Below are 21,517 nucleotides of genomic sequence, written 5' to 3'. Positions count from 1 at the left end.
ATAAAATCTATTTGAATCAGTGATTATGTTCAAAGAGGAGACAAACGGGAGGCCAGACAGGCCTTTTGTTCAGATTGGCAGTCTCTTTCGCTTATCTGCTGTTTTAAAGAATTCATAATTAGCTTTTGGAAGTACTGATAATATTTATTGAGGGTTTTTTCTTTCTTTTACAATTACTAATGAATTTTACTTGTAATAACTTGTAAACTCTTTTTGGAATGCAAAAAAGGTTTAGGAATTCATCAGTAAGTTCACTTTTTAAGTGAAAAAATTAGTATTTTCACTTAACCCCTATATCATGACAGCACAGAATAATTTTATGTTTTTATATATAAGGCACATAGTGCATTATTTGAAGATGTAAAGTCTCAATGAAAAGCAGCTCCTCATTTCCAATAAAATTAATATTCATGAGTTGTTGGTAACTTACCACGTAACACAAATTCTCAAGTTCTTTTCAGAAACAAAAATGACTGATGATTTTGTTTGATTCTGTTCAATAAATTCATTGAGAACTTATGGTGCACAGTACTGATGATATGTTTTAGTCCTGTGTTTTAGTATATTCTCTGAGATAGCAAGTAATGTACATGATGACCTTGACGGTTTTTTAGCACGAAGAAAAATTTTAGTAATAGGTACTTCTTACTCTTCACCAGGGGGTTTACTACAAATGACCTTGACCTAAGTCTGAAGAGTATTTTTCACTATAGGAGATAGGGAACAGAGGCCATGTATATCTTAAGTCCATAAATGTACCCATTCAAATAACAACTTGAAGAGGAACAGAACATACATTCCCATAATCAAAGTGTAATAGTCATTTTACACCTAGAATTATTCTCAAGTGACATGAATTTTTTTGGGGGGGGGGGGGAGTAATTAACACATTCTAATCAAAACATTTTCTAACAATATTTTCAAGCATTTCCACCAGGGGGCACTCCCCTCATTGAAAGCCTGGGCCAAAAAAAAAAAAAAAGAAAGAAAGAAAAAAATCCAAAGATTTCTAAAACACCTGACACTGTCTACACTGGCTGCTTTAGAGCTCTTTGAGTGTTCCAGGATTTGAAATATTGCTTTAGACCTTAACATATTGCAGGCAGAAAAATTGTACTTGCTGCAGTAGAATAATTAAGTGTAAATAAATGTTTTGCCCCTAAAACACTTTATGCACATGCTTAACTGGGAAGTCATACCAACATCAAAATATGGGTAAAGGTGATTTTAAATTTTCTCCTGAATGAACTTCTGTCTTCCACTTTAAACATGCAGGAATGACTTAGTTTCATGCTAACAAGACTTGATAGAGAATATTATTATGTATTTTTTCATGTGTTTGCTTTCCTTACTAGAGTTCTCTGCTGCCTCAAACATTTTTAATAGAGTTGATACAGTATTTTGTTACTTGAGATTTATAAATGTCTAATTTCAAATTTCTGAAATCAGTAACATCCGAAATATTTATAAGATCTCTTTTGGCCTAATCCATTTTTTTAAATTACTGAACAATTAGTGCAGATATATATCTTACGAAGTGCCATATAACTTTTCACTGAAGCCTTACCTTAAGTTAAAAATTACCATTAGAATTTACCCATGAGTAGCTTATCTTGTTCTTAATTTTTTGTCACTCATTTACAATTTTTTCCTTTTGTGGTCTGAATACACATAATTAATCTATGTAGTAAATATTTATCAGACACTTATGTGGTAGGCATTGTACTGGGATGACAAAATGAATATTAGATTATTATGCTCAAGGAATTGATAACATTGTATTTATACTATATACATTTCTGTCTCTTGATTTCTGTGTAGTTCATATATATTACTTTTCTGAGAACATCTTTTAATATATAACATTTGGTGGTGAAAATTAGAGAGCAAGGACTATTTTTTTATACCTCTTTTCAAGCATTTTTTTGAGACCTGTATTTTTCAGTTTCAATGTGACACATCAGAAACACAGTCAATCTAATTAGTTGGCCTTGTGCAAATTAAATAGCTGAATGATTGACTGCCTGTTTGACTGAATTTTAGTTAAATTGACTGGATGTTTTATTCTTGTATAAACACAGTTGCAGCATTACTTGTCAGTCTTATGAATGAAAGGACACGCACCCTTCATTCTTCAGTCACATTTTTTAATGGTGAAACTGAAAGTTCGGGTCCACTTTCTAGGTTTCGGATGCAGAGACCAAGTGAGAAACTAAAATTTACTCTCAGCCCCTGAGCCTATTTGAAGGTTCCTTTTAATAGCAGCCTATTAATTATTTTTAAAGTGGTCAGTGCTTTTATACTATCTGCACCTAAGGGTTATATTTGGGCAGTTATCCCTGAGGAATTAGGAACAAAACTAGGTTTGCACTTACAGGAAATCATGAAAAAAAAATCCAAATGTTATCATCTTTAGGTTCAGTCATTTTGATATGACACTTTGCCTCTCCTTCCCCAAATATTCCCTTTCACCGTTTCTGCAGGGTTATTGGAAAGTGAAATTTGCAAATGACAGATCTGGACATTTTATTTGGAGCTATCTTGTGATAAACTGATATTCTGGCTAAATGTAGAAAGCAAATGTGTTTTGGTATTCCAGGCATTATTTCATGTGCAAGATGGAAGAGGTAAAAGCTGCTCAGCTCTTATCAAATGGGCAGAACATTATTGTGATCCTTCTATTTCATGTAATTCTTTAAACAAAAATGAGGAAACCCATTCATTCTTGAAAAGCTTCTTCCAAAAATTAAAAAAAAAAAGAATTGGTTGGCAATTAACACTCTAGTATTTGGGGGAGAGAGAGACACCTTAAAGGCATTTACTAGTGGTTTGTAAATTTCTTCTACTAATAAAGACTTCTATTCCTTAAGAAATTCGGTAAGTACAGAATTTGATAGTATTCTTTTCTTGGGCATGCCATGATGATTATGTATTTCAAATTTAATCAATGATTTCTGAAGTTCAACTTTCAGCCTTTTATCCAGAGGTATAAATTATAGTTAGATAGTATTTAGAATTATTCAAGATAGTCTATCTAGTTTCCTTAAATGGTAAATAGAAGGAATCTCTTGTCATTAACTTGAAAATTAAGAGATAACTTAAAATATTACCTGTAAAAACGTAGCATGCTTTAGTAATAATTCTTTTTTCTAATATGTTACAATTCATTTTCTTTGAAAGTTCTACTTCTCTAGAAGTGGCTTTGTATCTTTATATATTGGGCTGTCGGCATTCCACTGCCTTTGTCTAGGCAGCTTGAGAACTATACAGTTCAGTGCTGTTGTATTATGAGCATTTCATTTATTCTTAACTTCCCTCGATCGTCTCTCTGTGAAAGATTTCATGGCAAGTTAAGCTACTCAAAGGAAGGAGACCAATTAGGCAGTTTCAGTTTGTGTTACATGTAAAGCAGATGCTTAATAAAATTAAGAATACAATTGAGGCTCTCCTCTCTACCACTTCAATTGTAACTAATATATTTCTGTGTAGAATTAATGTTTCTGTTCATTTTCTAAACAGAGTGGAGAAGGAAGGGGAAGGATCACCGCTGACTGGGCAGAGCTCAGGAGCAAGCTCACCCTGTGCCTTTCATTCCCTACAGGGCTTGCTTTCAGAAATCCTCCGAAAGGAAGAGGACCCCAAGACTGCATCCCAGTCTTTGCTGGTAAACCTTCGGGCTATGCAGAATTTCTTGCAGTTACCAGAAGCTGAAAGAGATCGCATTTACCAGGATGAAAGGGAAAGGAGTTTGAATGCTGCCTCGGCTATGGGTCCTGCCCCCCTGATAAGCACACCACCCAGCCGTCCTCCCCAGGTGAAGTCTCCTGTCCTCTTTGCCCTCTTCCTCCCCCTCCTCCTCCCCCCCCCTCCCTCCTCCTCCCCTTCCTTCTCCTCCTCCTCCTCCTTTTTAATGTCTGAGGAAAAATCTCAAGAAATTGGAAAGATAGATGAATAGATACCAATTTTTCTAAAAATAATAATTCATAGAGTTGCTTGAGGAGAATTTGGTCCCCAATCAGTGATTCCGATATAAAAACAATAAGCTACTAATTAGAGGAAAGAAAATTGCTTTGTATTGCTTCCTTTTGGGGGTTCTTTGGGGGTGAAAAGTAGTCTTTAAATGGGATGTTTGTCGCTACTACTATTATTAAGTAAAGAAATATGTTAAATTCAATAGGAAAAAAAAGTAATAAAGTCCATTTTATCCCTATGAGTTTTAGAACTGCCGTTTGAATAGTAAATAAATAAAAATAAATAAATAATTCCATTTGTATTTATGCTTTCCAATACGAAGTGCAGCTGGTACCAATTACACATCATCTCGTTTGTAATCTTTCATAATTAAGTTTAATACAATCCTTGAAGGCAGCTTTAAATGGGGCTGATAAGGAATTCCATCCATATTCCCAGAAATGGGCACATTTTCTATTTCCCAAATTTTCACAGTTTTTAGAAAAGATGAAAGTCACAATGCAGGTAACTGTATGTGTATCTATATTCTTATTTTTTAAAGCAAGTTTTAAAGATAGCCTTATAATTATTAGAATTCAAGAAGTTGATTTGCAGTACAAATTATTAGGTAAAAGTTTGATAGAAGATTAGACTTAATATATTTCTTACACATTTAATTTATTGCACATACAGCTCTTAAGATCTAAAACTGGATAAAAATTGAATATGGAACAAAAATTTAAAGTATTCATGTAATACAATGTCTTCCTGAAGTTGTATCTTGATGTTATTTCATCAATAATAAAAAAACAAAACACAACACCTTCCCATGTATGGAAATATGAAAAAAGCTCATTCAGCACTAAAAATGAAACTGCCACAGATACTTCATCCAATAAGGAATAGACATAATATTCAGCCACTTGTTGAGTTTCTTAAGCTGTATATTGTAATGTTATGAAATGAATCTTGTAGAAATGTCCGAAGTCAGTTTTCTCCCTTTTACAAGTAACAGTTTGGTCTTGATGTCTACGGCACAGACTGTAAGGAAGTCATTGCTGTAATTGTGGGTAAGAAAGTCAAGTGTCTCTAGCAGAGAAGAATGATCTCTATTGCGTATATATGTATCTGTCTGTCTATGCACACAATTATTGAATTTGATCTCCAAAGCCTTCCATAATATACTTCTTAAGAAAAAGAATGAAGAATATATATATATATATATTCTTCAGAATGAAGAATGAATAATGTATACACACACACACACACACACACAACATTTCAAGAGTGATTAAGGGAAAAATATTGTACTTTGGACTTGGTTTAACATTTAGTTTGTGGTATTTAGAGTTAATACACCATCATTAGTTAACTTTGCTTCTGCAATCATCACAGAAGGCCTCTGGGCAAAGAGTTATTTTACTTATCACTTAATCTGCAAATACTAACAAAAGAATTGCTTACTTAAGATCAGTATGAACTTCAGCATTGAACTCTTTTTTCTTCTTCTTTTTTTTTTTAATCTATCCAAATATTTGACTTAGTTGTGCCTTAATACAGTTTTTGTTTTCTAATTTTTTTCTGATTGCAATGCTTTTGTTTTTCCAAATGTGATTCTGGTGTCCGTATTCATCAAGTTTGTTCTTTAGCCACATTTACATTAATTCTTAGATGGTATTCTTTTCATACATTATTAAGAAACTCTCGAATAACTCTCCTATATATATGTCTAGAGACTACATCTGCTGATAAGTTGGGATAGAAAATATAATTTATTTTGGCCTGCATTATTGATTAACTAGTTGAGCCACCCTTAGCTTTATTTGTTTGTTCTGAGACCAAGCCCTTAGCTGGGATATCCAGCCAATGATGAACATGTAAGGTATGTAGGTACCACAGATTCTTAGTGAAAGTCTTTCAAAGGAAAAAAGTTTCTGTTCATGCAATATTACTGGCCATCTAACTGAATTCCTAAATGATTATCTGATGTGTGTGTAATTTTATTTCACTGCTATAATATGCATCTTCAAGTATCTTAATTTGCCTCATCATTGAGAATCCCTTTGCATTACTTCATATTATTATAATAGAGCTCACAACCAGTTTGTTCACCTTTTACTCCCCAATAGTGACTTTGTGAATGACATTTTAAGAAATCTTTAATGTATTTAAAGTATTATCAATGTAAAATGAGTACTTAAGATTTGGACAGATGTTTTTCAAGCAGTCAAATTAGTAATGTTTTGCAGCAGTTGATTAAATTCTTTTAAAGGGGAACCAATATACTTAAGGTTTTAATATATGTTTATTACAAATTATTAAAACGGAAGGGGAAAAAAGGACAAAACCACAAATATAGAAACAGACTGTAAAAAATTATTTTTTAATTTTATATTTTAACAAAGAGGAGTCTATCACTGCATTTCATTTCCCCTTAAATGAAGTGATTCGAAAACATATTTTGAGACAAATCTTCGGCTTGGATTGGACCCGAACCCTGATTTCTCTCTAAAGAACTACTTTTTATTATTTTTATTTATTTATTTATCTTTGAGTAGGCTCTACACCCAGCGTGGAGCCCAACATGGGGCTTGAACTTATGACCCTGAGATCAAGACCTGAGCTGAAATGAAGAGATGCTTAAATGACTGAGCTACCCACACACCCCTAAAGAACTGCTTTTTAAAGGCAAAAGTCCCTTGCGGCTCACAGGAGACCCAGATCACCTTTAGGCCCAAGAGAGCTGGATTCTCTTCCAGGTCTTATCCTGTAGAGTTGAGGTCATACAAAAGATGATTGAGATGTCCTCCCTGGGTCAGACTGAGGACCTACACTATTGAGGAACTGAGATTCTAAATTATCTTTAAGAAGGGACTTCCTTGCTTTTCGTCAGGCTCCAAGTTTTATTCCAAGGAATATTCCCCCTAGGAATAAATTTCTGACCAGCCTCAGAAATCACAACACATCTTAGCTGACTCTGGCGTAGGTGAGATGCCTCTGGTGCAGATCTGTCCCTTGAGCTTCAGTGGGGACAACAGTGACGTGAGCTTAGTCCTCTGTCTGCGGCAACAGGCTCCGGGCCTGACCTGTTTGCTGAAAGTCTATTTTCATAACTTACATGTTCTAATTCAAGAAATAAGAATATCTTGTACTTGATAATGGTTCTCTAACATCTTTATGCCCATGAATTCACTGAATCCTCATACCAACCTTTTGGTTGGAAAAAGAGAAAACGAAATTTAAGGTTTAGTGAGTTTTCACATCCCCTATTAAGTGTCTTGTTCTTTCTCCTACCTCAGGCCACGTCCTCAAAACACAAACACTTTAGAAAGGGGAAAATGAAACTTGGGGACTTTTTCTGTTTGTCACAGATGGTGGGAAGTTTTATTTTTAGATTAGGAAGAGGAACACATATGAGAACCTTCTGATAGAATACGTTAAATGTTTGATAGATGATCTACTTTTGAAGACTTTAGACAGCTGGGCATTTCTGAAAAGATGGAGAAAATAGCCTTTTCCAAATTTTGCTCGTTGAAAATGTTGGGGAAACCTGAGCCCTCCAAAGCTACCTAGTCCTAAAGGCTTCTTTTCTTACTATACTTAGCTAGTTTTATGGATGAGTTTATTTAGAGGAATTTGATTAATAATAATTAGGGATTATTTTCTGGGACTTACCTGTTCTACGGAACAGATCAGTTTTAAGTTGACAATTTCTATTTAGATGTGTGCTTATTCTGATTTTATTTGTGTGTTTTAATGTGTGACTTTTGGAGTTAAGTTAGCAATTTCTGTTTCCATAAGGACTGTTTGAAAGCCTGTAATTATCAAGTTATAACTTCTCTGTGAATTACATAATGACATTTTTTCGTTATATTTTTATATCTCTTTATGTAATTCTTCAGTTTCTTCTAAAGGAAGATGGGATATTTTATAACAGTGCTTTAGAAAGTGTAATAAGTTCATATAAGCAATGTGTAATTAATCTAGTAGCTGCACCCTTCTGCCTCTTTCCAACAAAGTCTTCTAGAATGTAATGAAACATAGGTTCAGTTACGGGCAGGAACTTAACACTTGATAAAAATTTTCTTAGGAATCTTGGCCAGCATGATTTTAAGATCTTATGTGCTCATAAAATGTTTCCTTTTAGCAGTTGTTTTTTAAAATACTAGAGGATTTTTTAAAGTTCATATATGGAAAATAATACTATTCCAAAAAAGAACGGGAAGAGAAGTATAAAAAGATAGAACCACGATATTCAAGATAGTATATAATAATTTGAAAATGGGGACCATTTTCTATTACCAGTAAAAATGCCTCAAAATAGCACATTTCTTATATAACATTACCAAGAAAACAATTATAGGTTTATTCTTGACAGATAAATCCGGGTTGGATTTGTAAAATGAATGACAAAACCATTTGCTAAAAATTAGACATTAATGAGCCAGATTTTGCAAAGGGCCACTAAAAAGCAGATCAAGCATGTCTTTAAAAAGTTAGAATTTTCCCAAATAAAGAAATCCTGTATAACATCATGACTTCAGTATAGTGCAGTAGTTTCTAAAATAAGCATTAGCATTAGACAGACTTCAGTTTAGATCTCATGTTGCCTTATGAATAAATTCTTTGTTTTAAGAGAGTTTTCTCGATTTTAAAATGGAGCAATAATAGTACTTACTCAGGGCTTTTGTGCAGGTGAGAGCTAATGTACCTGAACATGATGCCCAGCACATGAGAAACAACTAATAAATGAGCCTTTGTTATTATCATAATTATTATTAAAACTATGTCAAACTTTAATTGCGTTTATGTGTACATAAGCACCCATATGCTTGCAGGGAGTTCCACCTCCATCAAGGAATATTACATTCACCAATCAGGACCACAATAGAGTTCATTTTGTGTACTATATATGTAGTATGTAGCATGTATATAGTATTTAGAGTTCATTTTCTAGTATGATTTGATGCATTCAGTGATCCATGAAGAAACAAAATAGAATTTTCATGGAAAATTTGTGTTCTGCTGCACAATTTTAGAGAAATATAAAGCAGACCCTAGTGCTTGCACCCCTGTCCTCACATGGGAGGGTAAATAGTAGAAGCTCCAATTCCTAACTACCTCCCCGGCGCCGCCGTAATGATGGAGTAGTACACCCTACCTTGATAAAAGCTATTCGGAAAGCAACTGCATTTATTTTACCTCCTGTGCTATTTGCGGAGAAGAGCTGAAGAGTAGTTTGTTTTGCCTGGAATGAACTACTTTATGAATTTTAATGTGTGATATAATATTAAAAGCTAAACCAGGATTAAAGAAGATTTTTTTTGTACTAAGCTAAAATAGTACTTAGTAGAGTGAGGTATAAAAGATTTTTGTTTCCATTTTTACCTGGGGAAAAATTCAGCTTTCATATTTTTGAAAAGCTGTCCAAGTCCGTTCCCCTTAAGCAATAGCTTGTGTTTAGGAAAAAATGTGATTCCAGAATTCTAATAGCTTATCTATGGTAAGATACATATCTGAGCCAACAAGATGATAAAGAAGAGCTTTTCTAAATATTTTTTAAATGAGTAATACAGAGTTTCTTACTTTATATTTAAAAAAATTGTTGCCCTTACTTTTTTTTAATTCTTGGATGTTTCATGTGTATGTCTTTTCCACTTTTGATTGTGTTGGCTACTAGGAAACAGTTATTCGATTTTTTTTTTTTTATGATTTGAATTTCTTGCTTTTTGATTCAAGTTGTAATTGCTTTATTAAAAAAATTAAACCAAAGAAATTTTTAGAAACCAAATCACAGGGTTGAAACAAATGATTATAGCCCACCTCAAAGATAAATTCTTAAACACAGTTTTTGCGAAAGAATGAAAATTATTTTAAAAACATACTGAAACAACAAGTTTCCAAAGCCTGTTCTCTTAACCATTGCTGAGCAGACTGCTACCAAGGAACTATTTCTTCCAATGCAGTGGACTTCATGCCTCCATTTCCATAACATTCAATTTTCAAAGCGATTGAAATGGCTTTTCTTTTCTCTTTCATTTAAGCAGTGAGAAAAATAGGTATTAAAAGAGACCCCATGGGGTGATCAAATCTATCCCTCTGCCTCAAAGCAAGACCACCCCAGAGCAAAGTTGCGAATCTCACCAAAGCAACTTTGTAGGCAATTTATGGTAATGCGTTAACTCTTCTGGCTCCTAAAGTGGTATTTAGCAGATTATTGCTTCAAAGCCCTGTGAACGTTGTTAGTGGCCTCCAGTCGTTAATATACCTCCGTGAGTGCCTTTGCTTTCTGGAGCCACAGAGCCAGAAGGGGGACTCTGGAAACTTGCCATACCCATCTCCAGTTCATAGGTTAGCAGTGGCAAATGAGGCCTGACCATTGGTCACCTATCCTGCCTGCCTTTCTGTCTCCTTACTCTTGGGCCTGTGGTCCACCCATTTCACAGCATTATCCTTCCAGGGCTTCCAGGGCTAAGGGTAGCGTCAAGGTGGAGGAATCTAGCTGCTTCCTCAAGATAAGAGGTGAGTTATTTTGCTAACTGGCTAGAAGTTAGAAGGCGTGTTTTAAAGATTTCTACTAACTCTTTTAAGTGCAGAGGATCAAATGGCTTAGGATAACCTCTGCCCGCCTTTTGATACCAAATGAAGTAGATCCATAAGACTGGTAGCATGACTAAAGGGGTGTATCATTTCATAACAAAAGAAATCATTCATTTATTCCAAAATGGACTTCATTTTCTATCGCGCATCATGTATGTCAGAAATTGTCCAAGATGAGAACAGAAGCCCAGGTTCTGGAAAGGATCCTAAGAAACGTGGTCCACAGTGAATCATTTGGCTGGGAGGAACAGGGTCTTGCATCTGCGGTAACTTCACATATTCACCAATTTTCTAGTAAAAAAGCAACTACATAGTTCATACATAAATTTTCCAGGCAGGTTCACATGACTGCATAATAGAAATTAAATTTGGAGTTTTAAAAATTAATAATAGTATCAATAAATTTTGAGGTTAAGATTTTATTTTTACCCCAAAATTGTGTGTCATTTTATTGCTGATACCTGCTTATCATTATTACCAAAGGCATCGATACTAATTTTTCACTCAAGATTATTCATTTTGAATATATTTATAAAGTCACTGATTCTATAATTTGTGTAACTTACAGTAATGTTCTGTTAAATATTGTGAAACATTTCCTTATTGTCTGGTTCTACAAGTCAAAAGGAAATAGTTATATACAGGGGTGCCAGGAAAAGATGAAATAATTATACAGAACAGCTTGGACATGCACGTGTAAAATGCAACCAGCCTTTATGATAATTAAGCAAGGCACTCTACCTGTTTCATGGATGGATAGAAGATTTAAATATGCAGCTCTGCAAATGGCTTTGTTATGGAAGATTTTTTAAATGAAACATAAGAGGAACAGGCATAAAAAAAGAGTCTAAAATTAAAAAGGCCATAGTATGTAATAGCTATTAGTGATGCAATTGTCTATTAGGCACTGGGCACCCAGTGAAGATACAGCACTGGGCATTATGATTTTAATTGTGAAATTCCTTTGTTAGAATTGCAATGGACAGTAATTGGGAAACAATTAGTTTAGGGTTTTCAAGTCTTTGAAACTATTCTGTTTTCCAGAAAACTTACTTTATGGCATTCTAATTCCTGTTTGTCAGCTGGCAGTTGCTGTCTTATTACAGATGCAATCACCTGTGACAATGTGACTTTCTTAACTTAAGCAATCTGATCTCCGGGTAATAACTAATGTTGAATGACTGCACTGTTGATCACCTTGATCATAAAAGGAGCAACAATGTCCAGTTTGGATGCTGAGCCTGAAAAGCTTCAAAACAATTTGGCCAATGAAAAATGACAGTCATGTTCAAATTGTTTTGTAGGTGAAAACAGCTACGATTGCCACTGAGAGGAATGGGAAACCAGAGAACAATACCATGAACATTAATGCTTCCATTTATGATGAGATTCAGCAGGAAATGAAGCGCGCTAAAGTGTCCCAAGCACTGTTTGCAAAGGTTGCAGCGACCAAAAGCCAGGTAAGAACCTCTGTTAGGCGCTGAGAATGTTGATCCGCAACGCTTGTGAAAATTTCATTCGGAGGGGTGTCTGTTCAGTATGAACGCACATCACTGAGAGGGCACAGTCTCCGGGATTATTGACAGAGCTCTGTGATGAACAAAGCGTTGTTCAGATTCAGGCGGGAGGTACATGGTTTTGTCTCCTCCAACACCTACTCTCCAGACCAGGGATTTCTCAGGATATCTCTGGGTCAGTTACTAGTTGTTTTCTGAAGAGTATCATAAGTATAGGCAGTTTCTCAATGTGGTCGATTGTACTGGTACAAATAACTTCAATTACTATTGTTACATTATTGCTCAAATGACCTTGATTTCTGTCCCAAAATACTACAAACATAATAGTTTCTTCTGTTCCAACTCAGGCATCCACAACTATTAGGTGCACTTACGAAAACAAACTGGCGCTCCCACCACACATACCTTTGCACACTAATGACCTTAGTTTTTCCATAGATAGAAGATATATAAGCCATACAAATTGATTACAATTAGAAAACCTGTCCAAATCTGATGAATTGTACATGAATAGGATTGAATCAGAGAAGTTGCAAGTCCCTACCAAACAAGATAAGAACATAACAAAGGAGAGATAATGAAGTTCTTTATAATTTTCATATACTGAAAATTTATGCTCATCCGAAGCAGGGTTATCTATAGGAACAAACATAATTACTTATAAACCTTTGTTGAAAGACAAGAATACTTTTTAAAGGGCCAGAAGAATGCTAAGCTGCCTTCCCCTTTACAACAATATTTGGTAACATTACCAAGGTGGGAATTTAGAGGCAGTCAAGGGCTCAGGTGAGTTTTTAACAACTTGCAGTTTTAAACAAATATATTTTCCCTATCATTAGTGAACTCTCCTTTATAAAAGGGCCTGGCTGATGTCAACTTCTGATAAAAATATACAGTTCTGAGAGTATTTACAATATGCTGCATTTACTATGCCATACTTTTTTTTAGCTCTTCCTAAATTTTTTCTCTATCAGCATTTATAATGGCACTTAATAGCGGTTTTGCTTTAGATAAGGTTGTTCTTATTTAAGTGATAGGCTGGTGAAATACTTAAGGGATATCTTGGAAATGTTATATAAAAATGATTAAACTCAAGCTGTGGACTGTAAAAATTATAGCTTTATAGGCCACATGCCTGCCTACCCTTCAATCACTGTCAAAGTGATAATTTCTACAATAATATGTTTCTTTTATTGTGAGATTCTAAACATCAAGTGCTGTTTAAACATTAAACTGAATTGTTTATGTTAGTGCTGTACTCAGTGTGTCATACATCAGGCCACCGTAATCTCTCATGGAATGTAAAATTCTGTCATGAATCATGGCTTGTATATCGGAAATTACTGTAATTTTGATTGGAAATTACAGGGCTCTTGAAATGTTTCTAATTATGATAGAATGTTAGAGCCGCTTCAAACCTGTGTGCTTCTTCAGATGTCTTCATTTACATGCCAAGACTATGCATTAAGGAGAAATGTCCTGTTCTCACTTTACCCCTCACCCACCCACCCTGCACATTCTTGTTTTGGGCTATTTAGTCTAATTATGATGAAGATCTTGTATTCAAACGTATATTATCTTGCCTTTCTTTCTGATCCTGCATCTTTTCTGACCTGTCCAATTAAATTTATCAAGAATAACCGACTGTATTGTTACAGAGCCACTTTCTCCAAATCCCGAAAATGGATAACCAGGAACTAGGCGGGTATTATTGTAATAAGGGTCAGCCTTAAAATGAACAAAAATAAATATTAAAATTCCTCCATAACTGTCATTTAATTACTCATCATCTGTCACTTAATTCAGTGACCTTTCCTGCCTCCCCATTTATAGCATAGCTACTTTCAGTTTGCTGCCCCTTTGCTATCTTCATTCTTTGTTTCTTTTAAATGATATCCCCAAATCTGCCCACCTGGGCTGTTTGGGAACCGTTTATACAATGGCAACAACGGGTTGGTAATTTCATGTGATGTTCTGGTAAGTTTTTTAAACATGCTTGTTCTTTGGACCCCTGTCCTACAAAGCTCCCCATTTGTCTCTTCCAGCAGCGTCGATTGGCATCTTCTGTGTCTCTGCCAGGATGGTGTGTTTCCCAGAACCTCTAAAGCTATTAGCTAATCCCCTCATTACTGATTAAGAGAGAATCCTAAGAGCCAGTTGTTGGCTGTGGGGTCAAGCATACCATTAACTTTCATTCTTTCAGATAGTTATTCCTAACCACTAATATCCTGTAACTTCCTAACAGAGGATTTTTATACTTTTCTCTTTGTTATTCAGTTTAGGTGTCAGTGCTTCCCTCATTATGAAAATATGTGGAAAGATTGGCGATTACTTAAAAATAAACAGTCCAAAAAGTGTACTTACCACTAAGTGAAGGAGTCTGACTTATTAAGGGAAAGTAGTCATTTAAGTTCTCTTCTGCCAATGATTTCTGTGAAAGAAACAGGAAAAACTAGCAAATGAACCAAAAAAACAAACAAACAAACAAACAAAACTTCAAATCAGACTAACCTCTTCCATGGTCAAAATTTTTAACTTCTAAAAGAATTATTTACTTCTGAGATGTATGTGCCCACAGATTGTCGGAGTGAGGCAGAGGTCCCTGAAAATGAAGTGTATATGAAGAGGAGAGAGAGCTGGAGTCACTTTTATTTCACCCCATCTTGTTCCAACTGCTTCTGATCCTCTGGGTTGGCTTATCGACTAGCGCCATCTTTGTGCTAGACCCCATTGTGCCTAATGTATGACCTACATTTAATTCTCAGAATAACCTTTGGATCTAGCCTTATTTTCTTCAGTTTATACATGAGAGTCACTAGACTAATAAACAGTAGAGCCAATCCAAGTTTCTCAATTCTCTGCCTCTGTCCTATTTTAGTATTTCCACAGGGTTCTAGGAGCTTCAGCACTTAAGTAATAGCCTGCTCTGGAACAGAGGAATTAGGGGTATTGGACTAATTGCTAGAGGAAACGGTGTGAGCTTTCCTTTCTTCATTGACATTTTCATGGAATATGGGTTCTTATAAGCCATAGGGTCCTTGGAATCCAGGCTTTTTTCATGTACGCTTGGGGTGAAGGGAGATACATGGTAGAGGACTCCAAGTAGCCTGTGGTCCTATCTGTATCACTGATGTTATAATACTGAGAAATTATTTAACCTTTTTAAGCCAAAGATTCTTTGAATGTGGGAGAAGATCACATGCTACAATAGATGCAAAAGAGTTTTTAAATTATACAGCACTCTACACAAATGGATGATGTCTTATAATGTGCTAAGCAAGAGGCTCAGGTCTTTACACAGAGTAGCTTATTTGTTATCTATTTATCTCAGATACTTTTCATTTTGGACTAAAAGGTAAAGCTTTAGGTGGATACCCTGAATGGCAGGCTGCATAAGCATTTTTTAAGGTCTCTACAGTCCCAGAATGTTATGAAACCAGACACATCACAGTCGTGCTATGTACTGACTAATGCACAAAGTATTTTCAGTAAAAGAAACTAACTCTGTGGATGCCACCATTTCACATGTATTATATCTTCTCTTCGATGAGTAATAGAAATAAGATTGTTTTTAACTCTCCTAGAAATGTCTGAATAAAATATGCGAATAAAAACTGAAGGTAGGCTACTTTTTGTGCTTGGGTAGGAAAGCAGGCTAATGCAAACTTTAAAAAGATGATATGCTTTAAACATAATGTGAATAGCTACAAATGAATACACTTTATATTCTGAGTATTCAAATAAGCAGCAGTTTTTCCAAGTGAATCATATTGGAATTTTATCAAACATTTAGTCTGATAACATTCAAATAATTATGAGAGCAGAATCCGCTAATTTTACTGTTTAAAAAAAATAGTTGATTTGGGTAATAACCATTACGGTATCAAGGTTCAGTTACTGTTCATTGGTTATAGTGTTTTCATATGGGAGATGGAAATGGAATTTTTTCCTTAATGGTGGCAGATGTTGGAATCTAATTTTATTCCACAGCAAACCCCCTGAGAGCTCTGAGACTTAAGGTGTATGTCCAGCAAGGGGACATTAGCAGCGCCATAGGCCTCGCCTTGTACATCGAATTGTTACATCGATTTTCATGTCTGTAGAGGTGGAGCTTGCAGATACAGTAAAGCAGGAGTAAAGGGCTTTTACAGAACGGCGCTGCATTGCCACTTGTGTTTAGAAAATGATTTCTCTCTAGTGCTTTACTGAACAGGATATTTCTTTTAGGTAAAGCAACTAGATGATGAAAATTCTATTTGACTGAACATGACTGAATATAATCTTTGGCAGTCTCTATCCACTAGTCCTGTAGAGTTACAGGACTCTTTGGCTGCTAGTGCTCCAGCTAGTTGCTAGGTATGGTTTTTTAGTGCTTAAAAAAAAAAAAGTGGATTTTTGCCTCTGCAGAGATAGCACAACCAGTGGAAGAGACCAAGTAATTTAAAGACTTTGGCCTTTTTTCCATTCACTTTTCAGCACTTTTGCCCTTGAGATTCAAAGCCTTTTGTGAGGGAGAGAGGAGTGAAGGAGGTGGAAGAAAGAAGGAAGCTCCAGTGCATCTTTTTGACCTTTGGGTTTGGAAATTCTTCCAGGGTGATTGGACTGTCTTAAATACATGTAAGATGATAGGTCATGAATCAGTGGGGAGATGGGGAAAAAAAAATGTAATTTTCATTGCTGGAAACAGGAGTGTATCGTGACAAAACCCAGGGGAAAAAAAAATCACAGACCACGATTGCGCTCTGTATTACAGCTCGTTAGTGAAGGCATCCTTTATTTTGTTAGAATTAAATTACACTTCAGGGAAACTACACTTTGAAGCTCTATGCTGATTCATTCTTTTGGAATGTTCATGCAACAGACTTTGCTGCAACACGATTTCACCTGTGTAGCCTCCTATTGAAGACACAAAGGAGGCCCCTGCAGATGTGAGAGTCACAGTTTCTGTTATTCCTGGTGCCACATCCTTTTCTGGGAGGCTGTGGGATGATCTTTACATCCTGTCCTCACAACCCCTTCTCTTGGGCAAATCCGGTTTTCTTCAGCCAGGGTTGAAGAGAGAACTGCCTCATTACACACTCTCCATCTAGTGCTTGTATCTTATTTTTATTTTTATTTATTTATTTTTTTTCTGGGTAGAGGTGACTTTGGGGAGATGCAGCTTAAGTTGACCTGAATTGGCTTCCCTGGTGGAAGAAGGGCCAGAGAAGTACTTTGAGGGATGTGCAAGGAGAGAGGCAAGACAACCTCAGGTGTAGCCACTTTGGCAGCCTGCCCCGGTGCAATTTAACACCTATGTGGGACGTCCTGAGCTGCATTCTTGAATAAGAAGGATGTGGACTTCCATCCATCATCTCCTGCTTAAGGTGTCCTATGTTGATAACCATCTAAAAATCTCTTATGTGTAAATTAGTGGGAATCCATATTGGATTTAATTTTCTAAAATGCAGACCTATCTTTATATTTCTAGGTGCTTGCTAAAAGGACTATTGAAATCAGTGGTTTTAAATATACAAATATTGACATACTCTAACAGTTTAAAAGGTACATGACTGTATGTTACACAATGTTTTAAGAGCTATTTAAACATGTGGATCTGAATATCAGCCTGTCTACATTTTAAAGACAAGCCTGTGTTTTACAAATCTAGGGTTTGATTAAGGGGGCCCAGGATTATTCAGTAGAACACTTACTTGCTTATTATATTTTGGGCTAGAAAAGCATGTAGAGGGATGTTTTTCCTTCTATACACTTAATGTTATCTATTTTAAACAAGTTGGACAGAAGATTTTCAGTTATCTTATTGCCCCTTTCAAATCATTTAAAATTTTCACTCTTTTTCCCTTACATTTGAAATTAATTCACTAAAATCATATAAATACTTTTTCCTCATTGACTCATTTAATAAGTTAACTGTTAGAAATATAGTCATAACTCATGAAGCCCATTTTCTCCATCTTGAAAAATGTTGCAAGAAAATTTTAGACAATATTTGAAAAGCATCTGTTTTGAGAATATTGGGCCTGCTCTTTAAGGAGGATTATCCTATGAGGAAGTCCAAGGAAGGTTACCACAAGAGTGGGCCACTTTTAAAGTATTGCAGCACATGCATTCTAAATATGAGTACACCAGTGATGTATTTGTAGACTCTTTTTTAATCAGAGACCACCTTTTGTCCTAAAATATTAGTATAAATTGAAAAGTACAGAGAAAGAATATTCTGTGGAAGTTCCTCTTTCTGGAAGCTTTTTACAATATAATCAGTTTTGACAGGTGAAGAGTAAGTTCTTCAGGACAGGCTCAGGCATCCACAAAATAGGAGCAGGGAAGAAAGCAAACCAGTGCGGTTTAACTCTAAACAGCAGTTAATCCTCAAACTGAATGTAGCTCACTTAAACTTAGCACATAACCATAACACTGATATAATCCTTCAGCAAACTACCAAGTTGAAAGCAAAAGTGTTTTCTCAGAAGTCTCAACAGTTGTCTTTTATGTTTTGGGTAGTAAAGGTAGGTTTTACTTTAGCTTTATCTTCTTTTTTTTCCTCATATGAGAAATGAAAATAAAGGCCCTGTAAAATGAATGAACTATGAAAATGCATTTATGCAAAATGACAATAGAAAAATAGCTCTGGAAGAAACTGCACCATTAAAATTTCACATCAATGAAAGGTGCTAAGAGAAGGGTGGAAGAACTTATGTTGCTAATACGAATCTCATGTGGATTTTTTTTTCTGCTCTGCCGAATACCTTCAGTATCTTAAAAAGTAACCTTTAAGATGATTCATTTTTATAAGTATAGTTGTTAAGCTTTTACACATGCAATTCTTTTGCATGACAAAACACAACAATGTCATAGATGCTCGTGTAAAAATAAATGTATATATTTTAGAGATTAGTAGAAACATAGCCATTCAGTAATTTATCATGAAATACCTTGTAAAATATAAGTTCCCTCCTCATGTGGAGTTGCCATACAATTGTTAAATTGATGAAGTTGTCTTTTCTTCTAAGACTTCATCTGCTTCTGTTGTATGTTCATAGAGAATCTATTCTCCTTTGATTGCTCGATTCAGCAACTCCAGTTGCCTTTGTGTATTTTTTTAACAATTCCCTTTTCAACCAGTATGCTTCAGGAATTGGGCTTCAACGCACTGTTTCATAAACTGCCAGCCTCCTCGGCCGCCTCACTGCCTCTGATTCCGTAAATCAGATCATAGGCAGCATGCTGTCATATAATAAGGTGTCTGATCCTTATTACCAGTTTGTTGATGCACAGACTCCTTCAAATTGACCATTGCAACACATGGTTTCCCCTGAAACTAGCTGTGATAATTAGCGTGGTTCTAATGAGACAGAATGTCACTGATCTTGTGCTGAACTGTCGAGTATCGGCGCTACGGATGGGAACTGTCAGAGCCTGCCATCTGTGACAGCGCTTGGCATATTCCAGTGGCAAGGTAGAGCATGCTCAATAGAGTATTTTCAAACAAATGGCCCTTTTCTTGATGAGGGCTCGGTGTTCTGCTCAACGGGAAGAATGTTTGCCCCAACTTTGGCCCACGCGACACCCGTTTTGAGATCCAAATGCGAATAAGCATTTAAATCTCTCTTCTGTGTTACGTAAGAGAAGAATCTTTTGTTTAGTAGGTGAATTTTAAGTGGCATCCCTTGCCCTGATTTTTGACTCTCCCAATTGCCCCATATCGGCAGGTAACAGTAAAGAAGTCCTTGACAATACTTTTCCCGATTTTAAAATCGCCTTGTTTAAAAGAGATTTGTTGGAAGTTGGGATGGCTCCTGGTGATGAAGCAGTCTGATTTGATGGGGAGAAAGGAGACGAAAGAAATAGCTCCGAATGTGTATAGGAATACCCAAGTTGAATAGAAGAATTAAAATGGACAGGACATTTAGATCTGTAGGCTCCAGAGAGAAGTAGAGATTTTTTTGCTAGAGTAAAAGTCCAGCGCTGCTTATCATTCCAAAATATGCTTTGTTGCTTTTTATTTCCTCCTCTCTGGCAGACCACACAGGGCTTGTTCTGAAGAACATTTTCACTAATCTGATCAGGCAGCCAAATACGCCGGGAAAACTGCTTTAATGATCCCACTAATTACCTCAAGTCAATATGAACTGTATTATTAGACTGAGGGAAAATATTCCATTAGGTCTCCCCCTTGGGAGTTTCTCCGCTTTGTGATGTCACTGAAGCCTTCACCCTCTCGCTTGTAATTAATTTTATTTACACACGCAGGCACGCACAAGGTCACACCTGCACAACCGGCGCTGGCCAGGGAGCTTGTGGCACTCCGGCTTAATCAGATCTGTCATAATTACCATTCTGCATGTTTCTGACACACGCTGTGAAATATTTCAATTTAACTGCCGCTACCAGCACAACCAGATGTAGTGCGAGTGTGGCTGCATTGGAAATATTATTCCTCAGGATAAACTCTCTCCTCCTCCTTTTTCCTCCCACCCCCCCCCCCCTTTACAGCTAATGTGGCACAGAAGCTGATGTATCCTGTAAATCTTGAATGCAGCGCTAGATTGATAACAGGCGATTAGACAGTTTAACCACAAACAGCTTGTTCATTTTTCACAAATGAAAACCACATGTGGTGTAACTAAAATTTCAGGCCCTTTTTTTTTTTAAGAGTTGGGGGTATGTATGTGTGTGTGTTGAAGATGTGCTTAAATAAAAATAAAATGCAATGAAAAGTTAAGTGTCTATAAAAATGGAGAAGTTAACTAGGTTTTTCCAGGTTATTTTATCAAAATCCTCATCAAATCCCATCTTTCCACTTTCACCAAAACTCAAATGAGAAAAAGATTCTCCATTGGACTTTCCATTATTTTCTCTAAGATTTAGTTTGGGTGGGAGAGATAATATCCCTTTGATCTATCCACTTGTATTTTTTTTCAGTACTAAACTATTTATTTGAATATAAGTTCTGAAAGAATATTTACTGTTGGGCATGTATAGTTTTTTAAAGGTCAGCCTCCCTATTTTTTAAAATGAAAAGTTGTTAGTGTATGGTCATATTCCAGACAATTCAAAAACAAAATGGACCAAATCAGAAAATTTAGTTCTTGGGGATGTTTGTTGATATGCAGAATCAATCTGAAAGGAAGAGTTGAAAAACCAGTGAATTCTGTTTCCATAGAAATTTTGGAGCTAACCTGGCAGAAAGTACAGACTCAGTAGGTAACCATATAAGGCCAGAGTTATCACCAGTCTCAGAAGAATCCAGCCATAAAAAAAAAATAATAATAATAAAGTATTGGAGCCAGAAGAAGGCAAACAAGCTGGTAGAAAACTAAATTTAAGAGAGGAGAAAGAAATAGGATCAGTGGTGATTTAGAATCCTACCTCTAGAGAAGATTCACCACAATCCACTTTAGAGAACATTTAAAACCATAGCTATAGCCTAGTTAAATGTCTTTTAA

The 21,517-nt window shown here is 35.8% G+C and overlaps 1 protein-coding gene across 8 annotated transcripts in view; it reads left to right on the top strand.

Annotated features, from left to right (window-relative positions):
* SATB1 (SATB homeobox 1) overlaps positions 1-21,517 on the top strand; it is a 101,207-nt gene that overhangs the window by 54,920 nt on the left and 24,770 nt on the right. For all 8 annotated transcript variants that reach the window (XM_077865328.1, XM_077865330.1, XM_077865331.1 and 5 more), the window contains 2 exons: positions 3,602-3,814; positions 11,856-12,011. In XM_077865328.1, coding sequence (XP_077721454.1) covers positions 3,602-3,814; positions 11,856-12,011 — 369 coding nt within the window. The remainder of the gene's footprint in view (positions 1-3,601; positions 3,815-11,855; positions 12,012-21,517) is intronic.

The sequence above is a fragment of the Canis aureus genome, chromosome 22 (genome assembly GCF_053574225.1).
Source record: "Canis aureus isolate CA01 chromosome 22, VMU_Caureus_v.1.0, whole genome shotgun sequence".
Classification (NCBI taxonomy): Eukaryota; Metazoa; Chordata; class Mammalia; order Carnivora; family Canidae; genus Canis; species Canis aureus.
The sequence above is the reverse complement of the archived record's forward strand: the minus strand, read 5'-3'. Positions and strand labels throughout refer to the sequence as shown.